Source organism: Felis catus, chromosome B3 (assembly GCF_018350175.1).
Source record: "Felis catus isolate Fca126 chromosome B3, F.catus_Fca126_mat1.0, whole genome shotgun sequence".
NCBI classification, from domain to species: Eukaryota; Metazoa; Chordata; class Mammalia; order Carnivora; family Felidae; genus Felis; species Felis catus.
The window spans coordinates 147,511,867-147,521,063 of NC_058373.1; the positions used below are offsets into that span (position 1 = coordinate 147,511,867).

General features: G+C 40.0%; 1 gene segment (V, D, J or C); it reads right to left on the minus strand.

The window, feature by feature from the left end:
• Window positions 1-7,375: 7,375 nt before the first annotated feature.
• Window positions 7,376-8,134, minus strand: LOC123386306. The segment is given in 2 exon segments: window positions 7,376-7,920; window positions 8,020-8,134. Coding segments are annotated over 2 exon segments (576 nt in total).
• Window positions 8,135-9,197: the final 1,063 nt, after the last annotated feature.

Sequence of the window (9,197 nt, forward strand, 5' to 3'; positions counted from 1 at the left end):
TGTTGTTTTCATTACGGAGCCATTGGGAAGTGTGTATAGGGCATCTATTGCGTTCTTGATTTGAATTTCCCTGACAGTCGATGGTGTGAAGAGTCTTCTCCAGTCAGTAACTAATGTGTCTATAACCTCAAGGATAGGATGTCTACTACACAAGGCTGTGCTTGTTTTATGGAGGTTTGTTTCCTTTCTTCCTATTGAATGTTGAGGGTTCTTAGCATATTCAAAATGCAGGTCTCTTGGTGGTTATGCAATTTGTGAATGTTGTCTCTTACTCTGTAACTTATCTTACTATTGGTATTCATGTGGGCAGATAAATGTATTTGATTTTCACAGTCTATTGATACCATTTCTTTTTATGGGTGTTGTGTTGTTAGCTATAGTTTTCATTTTCTTTTTTTTTTTAATTTTTTTTCAACATTTATTTATTTTTGGGACAGAGAGAGACAGAGCATGAACAGAGGAGGGGCAGAGAGAGAGGGAGACACAGAATCAGAAACAGGCTCCAGGCTCTGAGCCATCAGCCCAGAGCCTGATGCGGGGCTCGGACTCACGGACCGCGAGATCGTGACCTGGCTGAAGTTGGACGCTTAACCGACTGCGCCACCCAGGCGCCCCTATAGTTTTCATTTTCTTGATGATTGCTTGTGACTAATATTTGTTTTAAATGTTTATTCTTGATAGAGAGAGAGGACAGAACGTGAGCGGGGAAAAGCAGAGAGAGAGGGAGACACAGAATCTGAAGCAGGCTCCAGGTTCTGAGCTGTCAGGATAGGGCCTGACAACGGGGCTCAAACCCTCAAATCGTGACTTCGAGACCTGAGCTGAAGTGAGACACTTAACTGACTGAACCAGCCAGGCACCCCACTGATTTCTTGACTTACATTGTAACTAAAAGTCTTGTTTTTTCTGGTTTCTCTCAACGTTGACTTGTTTCCTATTTGGTCTCTGGTGACTTAGAGTTTTGTCGTTTGTTTTTAAATTTATAGACTCTAGCAAATCATTTTCGTGGCATGGTTTTTCCTATTATATGGAAATTTTGTGGAAATATATGAAATTGAAGTTCAAATTTCACAAGAGTTGCCATTCTGTGTCTCTTTGGCCAGACTGCTCATCAGATTTGATAGATATGCTCCTGGGGTCAAAAAACACGTTTACCTTTTCAGGTGGTGGGCTTTCTATATGTCTCAGGAGCCGTTGAGCTCTGTGCACACAACTGAGTTCTTGACACAATTTTTTGTTCGCAATTCTATGTGAAACCCTCAAAATCCATTTTTTGCATTGCCAATTTTAGACACTTCATGAATAGAATGCATTGAAGCTCTTGTATCATTTCCTAAAATTATTTTACTCTTGCGTGTTTGGGACTGTAATTTTTCTTCTTCCTTCCAAGGGGAGCTCACATCTGCATTTGTGGAATTCTTCCAGGCTTCTCATCTCTTAATACTTTTCCAACGTGCTGTGCAGTTTTTGACCAAATGAATACTTAGGTTTATTTGTACTCTACCACATTGGGTGATAGGAGCCACGAGACAGGCTGCATCATATGGGTTTTTTTTTTTGTCCCCTTGTATGTTATCTGTCATATTGAATGTTTATAGAACATCTAGCCCCTCACTTCATGAACCACTAACAGGGGACATGGTTCTCTTCAAGAGACAGGAAAGGAAGACAAGGGAGCTGAGACAGCAAATCGGGGAAGGAACCCCAGAGCTTCTCAGGAAGCATCAACTGTCCACACTTTCCAGTTCTGCAGATGTGGGTCCCTGCTGAGGCCCAACCTGGGTTCTTGTGCAGGTGTCTGGACAAGCTGCCCATGATGTGTGGGCACAGTGGAGTTGGGAAGGGCAGCTGTGGTTTGAATTTCAGCCCACCTGGCACTGCTGTGAAAATTCATGAGTATGTTAATTTATGTCCACCATGAGTTAGGGATATAATGAGTAAATGCAAGATGTTAGACTCACTACCTTAGATTCCATGTTCATGACAATTTGTGACAACAATTCTCCCTTCCTTTTTTCCACTTTTTAAATTTTTCAAGTTTGTGTTTAAATATTTGTTAGTTAACATATTGTGTAATATTAATTTCAGTAGTAGAATTTATTGATTCATCACTTCCATTAACACCCAGTACTCATCACAACACATGGCCTCCTTAATCCCCAACACCCATTATCCCATGTCCCACACACCTGCCCTACAGCAACTCTCACTTTGGTCTCAAACCTTAGAGTTTTTTTTGTTTTTGTTTTTGTTTTTTTTTTATGATTTCTTGCTCTTTTTTCCGTTCCCCTAGATCTAAATTCCCCATAGGAGGAAATCATATGGTTGTCATCTTTGACTGACTTACTTTGCTTAGCATGATACCGTCTAGCTGCATCAACATCTTTGCAAATGACAAGATTTCATTCTTTTTTATGACTTAGTAATATACTATTCTATACATATAGCAGATTAATCACATGGTGGACTTTTGGTCTCTTTCCTCAGTTTGCCTGTCATAGTTAATGCTGCTGTAAACATTGGGGTGCATGTACTTCCTCAAATCAGAAGTTTTGTATGCTTTGGATGAATTCCTAGTAGAGCAATTGCTGGAGTGTAAGGTTGTTTAATTTTTAGTTTTTAAACTGTTTTCTGGAATGGTCCGGGCACTTTGCATTCCCACCAAGAGTATAAAAGGGTTCCCTTCTCTCCTCATCCTCATCAATATCTGTTGTTTCCTGAGTTGTTAATTGTAGCCATTCTGAGAGGTGTGTGGTCATCTCTAATTGTAGTTTTAATTTGTAATTCCCTGATGATGAGTGATGTTGAGCATATGTTCGTGTGTCGGTTAGCCATCTGAATGCTTTGTTTGGAAAAGTATCTCCTCATGTCTTCTGCCCCATTTCTCCACTGGATTCTTTGTATTTTGGGTGTTGATTTTGAGAAGTTTTTTTAAATAGATTTTGGATAGTAAGCCTTTATCAGATATGTGGCTTGCAAATACCTTTTTAATTTCTGTAGAATGCCTTTTAGATTAGTTGATTGTTTCTTTAGCTGTGCAGAAGGTTTTTATTTTGATGAGGTCCCAGTAGTTCAAGTTTGCTGTTGTTTCCCTTACCTCTCAAGACACGTCTAGTAAGAAGTTGCTATGTCCGAAGTCCAGTAGGTTGCTGCCTGTTCTCCTCTCGGATTTGATGGTCTCCTGTCTCACATTTAGGTCTTTCATCCATTTGGATTTATTTTTGTGTATGGAGTAAGAAAGTGGTTCAGTTTCATTCTTCTGCATGTTCTGGTCCAGTTTTCCCAACACCCTTTGTTGACAAGGCTGTCTTTTTTTCCCATTACATAGTCTTTCCTACTTCATCCAAGATGAGGTGGCCATACATTTGTGAGTCCATATCTGGGTTTACTCTTCTGTTCTCTTGATCTATGTGTCTCTTTTGTGCTTGTAGCTTACTGTCTTGATAAGTACAGCTTTGTAATATAGCATGAAATCCATAATCATGAAGTCTCCCGTTTCTTTGTGTAGCGTAGATATTTCAACACTCCTTGCTCCTTAAATCCATGAACATTGAAGGTGTTTCCATTTCTTTGTGTCATCCTCAGTTTCTTTCACCGTTTTTAGAGACTTAGAGCATAGATATTTTAACTCTTTAGGTATCCTATAATATTGGTGCAGTTGTAAACGGGATGGATAGTTTTTTTATTTTTTTTCTGTTTCTTCATTATTGCTGTGTAGAAATGCAGCAGATTTCAGTATGTTGATCCTGTATCTTGTGACTGTGCTGAATTTGTGAATCAGTTCTTGCAATATTTTGGTGGAGTCTTGAGTTTTTTATATAGAGTGTCATGTTATCTGTGAAGAGGGAATGTTTGACTTCTTTTCCAACTTGAATGCGTTTATTTTTTGTTGTTGTCTGTTTTTGAGGATAAGACTTCCAGTGCTGTGTTAAGTAGAATGGTGGGAATGGACATCCCTCTTGTGTTCCTGACAGTAGAGGAAAAGGTTTCTTTTCCCCACTGAGGATATTAGCTGTGGGGTTTTCATGTACGGACTTTATGATGTTGAGGTGTGTTTCCTCTACCCCTTGTTGAGGGTTTTATCAAGAAAGGATGCTATACTATGTCAATTTTTTTTGCACCTATTGAGAGGGTCATATCATTCGTATCCTTTCTCTGATTAATGCTATGTATTACATTGGTTTATTTGTGACTTTTGAACCACCCTTACAGCCAAGGAATAAATCCCACCTGGTCACGTTAAAGGATCCTTTTAATATCTTGTTGGGTTCAATTTGCAAGTATTTTCTTTCTTTTTTTTTAACGTTTATTTATTTTTGAGACAGAGAGAGACAGAGCATCAATGGGGGAGGGTCAGAGAGAGGGAGACACAGAATCTGAAACAGACTCCAGGCTCTGAGCTGTCAGCACAGAGCCCGACACGGGGCTCGAACTCACAGACCGCAAGATTATGACCTGAGTCAAAGTCGGACGCTTACCCGACTGAGCCACCCAGGCGCCCCTGCAAGTATTTTCTTGACTATTGTTGCATTCTTTCTCATTAGGGCTAGTGGCCTGTAAGTTTAATTTTAAGTGGGGTTTAATCTGGTTTGGAACCGTGATCATACTGATCTTATGGAATGAATTTGGAAGTTTTCTTTCCATTTCTATTATTTGGAACAGTTTGTGAAGACAGGAATATTCTATTCTACTTAAATAGAATATTTGACACTCTTCTTAAATATCTGGTAGAATTCACCTGTGAACCTATCTGGCTCTGGATTTTTGTGTGTCAGTAGATTTTTGATTAATGATTCAATTTCTTTGCTCATTATCAGTCTGTTCCCGTTTTCTATTTCTTCCTTTTTCAGTTTAGGTAGTTTACATTATTCTGGGAATTTATCCATTTCTTCCAGGTTGCCCAATTTGTTGGCATAGAAATCTGCAGACTATTTTCTCATATTTTAAATCTGTGGTGTCAGTCGCGATGTCTCCTCTCAAATTCTGATTATATATACTTTCGTCCCTTCCCTTTTGTTTTTGCCAAGTCTGCCCATGGGTTTATCATTTTTATTTATTCTTACAAAAACCAACTTATAGTTTCATTCATCTGTTCTACTGTTGTTCTTTCTTTCTGTATCATTTATTTCTGCTGTAATCTTTTTTGTTTACCTGCTCCTGCTGGCTTTAGGGTTCATTTGTTGTTCTTTTTCTAGCTCCTTTAGTTGTAAAGTGGTTGTGTGTTTGAGACCTTTCTTCTTTCTTGAGTTTGGCCTGTAATGCTATATATTTCACTCTCATCAACTTTGCTGCATCCAGATGGTTTGGAACTGGCATGTTTTCATTTTCATTTGCTTCCATGTATTTTTTATTGCTTCTGTAATTTCCTGAAAATCTCATTCCGCTTTTACTACGATGTTCTTTAACCTCATGTATTGGCGGTGTTGCTCAAATTTTTCTTGTGGTCGACTTCAAGTTTCATAGTGTTGTGGTTTGAAAATACGCATGGAATGATCTCAGTCTTTTTGTACTTGTAGAGGGCTGATTTGTGACATAGTATGTGATCTGTTCTGGAGAATGTTCGATGCACACTCAGTAAGAATGTGTATTCTGGTGCTTTAGAATGGAATGTTGTGAATATATCTGTTAAGTCCATTCAGTCCATGTGTCTTTCAAAGCCATTGTTTCCTTATTGATTTTCAGCTTAGATTGTCTTTCCATTGTTGTAAGTGGAGTGTTAATGTTCTCTATTATTACTATTGTCTATTATCAATGAGTTTCTTTATGTTTTTTATTAATTGAGTTATATATTTCAGTGCTTACATTTTTGGGGTATAAATATTTAAAGCTTCAGATCTTCTTGTTGGATAGACCCCTTTATGATGATATACTGCCTTCCTGATCTCTTGTAACAAACTTTGGTTTGAAAACTAGTTAGTGTGATATGAGTGTGGTAGTACAACTTTCTTTTGACGTCCATTAGTATGATAAATTGTTCACCCTCCCCTCACTTTAAATCTACAGGTGTTTTAGGTTGAAAATGAGTCAATCGTGTGCAGTGTGTAGAAGGATCTTGTATTTGTTATTATCCATTCCGGTATCCTATGTCTTTTGATTGGGCATTTTGTCCACTTACATTGACAGTAATTATTGATAGATATAAACTTAGTGCCATAGTGTTACCTCCAAAGTCATTGTTTCTGGAGATTTTCTCTGTTTATTTCTAGTCTTTGTTACTTTTAGTCTTCCTTTCCCACTCAAAGGGGCCCCTTTAATTTCTCGCAGGGCTGATTTAGAGGCCATGAACTCCTTTGGTTTTTGTTTGTCTGGAAAATTCTATCACTCCTTGTATCTGAATGACGGCCTTACTGGAGAAAGTATTCTTAGCTGCATAATTTTCAATTGCGCATGTTGAGGATACATTGCCACTGCCTACTTGCATGAAGGTTTCTGTAGAGACACATGCCATAGTTTTTTTTTTTTAATCTTCCCTTGTTAGTAAGCAACTTCTTTTCTGTTGATGTTTTTATGGTTTTTCTTTATCTGGATATTTTGCCATTTTCCTATGATATGTCTCAGTGTTGGCCTGCTTTTTTTTTTTATTTTAATGGGTGTTCTCTCTGCCTCCTAGATGTGGATGTCTGTTTCCTTCCCCAGCTTGTGGAAATTTTCACTATATTCACTCAGCTAAAATGTATCCGCCTTTTTCTCCCTCTTATTATTTTGGGACTCCTTTCAAAAGAATATTATTACAGTTTATGGAGTTGCTGATTTCCCTAAGTGTATGTTTGTGATGCAATATTTTAATTTTCCTCTTCTTTCCAGCTTCATTTCCCCCATTTCCCTCATTTTTACTTCCCATGTGCTTGTTTGAACTGGAATATTGGTCTCCTACGGCCCTTTTTCTGAGAGTTACATCATCAGCTCTCCACGTTCTGAGACTAGACACTAGTCAGAATCAGACAAAAATTACATCACTGGTTTTCCTGGGTCTTCAGCTGTGACAGTAGATCATGGGACTCCTCAACATATTTAGTTATGGAAACCAATGACCTTTGGGTTGTGTTCCTCAGGGGAATCTTGACTAATACATGGAGATTGTTTGTCTCTCCTTTAGAGTACTTGAATAAAGCTGTAGCTCATTTAAATTCCTGAGTAGCAAAGGGCTATGAAGAAAGTGTCACGTTGTTTGACTGGGACAAGGGCTGGGTGAGGATAAGGAGCTGTGGGATCCTGTGGTCCTGGCTGCACAGGGAGCACATCTGGGAATCCTGTAAAGGTGCAGCTGTTGTGCCTCAGGAATCTGTAATTCACTCATGTTGAGGGACTGGGGTAAGCAAGTGCAAACAACTGTGTCTTTGTGCATGTTAGTCTACTTTCCCTATGACAACCCAGTTGCTAATTCAGAGAGTTAATACATAAACACAGAATCATATAACCAGGGACGCTTCCCGGGGAAACTGCTGTGTGGAGAGGAAGCCCCAGACTGACAGGAAACCTGCCTGTAACCTCCATGTGCACCTGCGCCTGGGAACACAAAGGAGAAGTGTGCATAGTGTGCGCCCCCTGGTGGTGCAGATCCCCTCCAGCAGGGAGGTTTGTGTGTGAGCTCCCAGTGAGGTCCCCTCACTGTGTCTTTCGCACAGTAATATGTGGCCGTGTCCTCGGTCTTGAGGCTGTTCATCTGCAGATACAGCGTGTTCTTGGCGTTGTCTCTGGAGATGGTGAATCGGCCCTTCACGGAGTCTGCGTAGTATGTGCTACCTCCATTATAACTAATTGCTGCGACCCACTGCAGCCCCTTCCCTGGAGCCTGGCGGACCCAGTTCATGTCATAGCTACTGAAGGTGAATCCAGAGGCTACACAGGTGAGTCTCAGGGACCCCCCAGGCTTCACCAGGTCTCCCCCAGACTCCACCAGCTGCACGTCACACTGGACACCTGCAGACACAAGACATGTTGGTCAGGAAACTGTCACACATCCACTGTTTCACTCATATCCATTCACAGACTCAGTGTCCCTCGTTCACCATGAATTACCTTTTAAAAGAGCAACCAGGAAAACCCAGCCCAGCGCAAACTCCATGGTGAGGTTTGTGTGTTCTGTGCTGATCACAGAATGGGAACACCTGGGACTTCTGGGGCTGGGGCTCGTCTCCCAGCTGCAGGGTCGGGGCTGGGCTGGTTTTATCAGCACAGAGCGGGCTTCATTTGCAAGTCCTCTGACATATATATCAAGGTCCAGACCTAGATTTGATTCTGTAAAAGTGAATGACAGGGTTGGGGACACACTTCAATATTAGTTTGTGTGGATGGCTGTGTGACAATATGAAGAATTCTTTTTTTTTTCAGTTTTGGATTTTTATCTTTATTAATGGAGGCTTCGACATAATCTTTAAGAAGTATTTACCTCAACAGCATGATCATGCATTACTTTCTCTTAAAATAATTTAATATTTTATTATTATTTAGTATTTATTTTCAGTTTTAAAAATTAACATCCAAATTAGTTAGCATATAGTGCAACAATGATTTCAGGAGTAGATTCCTTAGTGCCCCTTACCAGTTTACCCATCCCCCCTCCCACAACACCTGTCCAGTAGCCCTCTGTTTGTTCTCCATATTTATGAGTCTCTTATGCTCTGTCCCCTCCATGTTTTCATATTATTTTGGTTTCCCTTGCCTTATGTTCATCTGTTTTGTCTCTTAATGTCCTCATATGAGTGAAGTCATATGATTTTTGTCTTTCTCTGACTGACTCATTTCACTTAGCATAATACCCTCCAGTTCCATCCACATAGTTGCAAATGGCAAGATTTCACTCTTTTTGATTGCCGAGTAATACTCCATTGTATATATTTACCACTTCTTCTTTATCCATTCATCCATCGGTGGACATTTGGCTCTTTCCATACTTCGGCTATTGTTGATAGTGCTGCTATAAACATGGGGGTGCATGTGTCCCTTTGAAACAGAACACCTGTGTCCCGTGGATAAATGCCTAGTAGTGCAATTTCTGGGTCATAGGGTAGTTCTGTTTTTAGTTTTTTGAGGAATTTCCATACAGTTTTCCAGAGTGGCTGCACCAGCTTGGGTTGCCCCCCAAAATGCAAAAGAGATCCTGTCTCTGTATCCTCGCCAACATATGTTGTTGCCTGAGTTGTTATTGTTAGCCCTTCTGACAGGTGTCAGGTGGTATCTCATTGGGGTTTTGATTG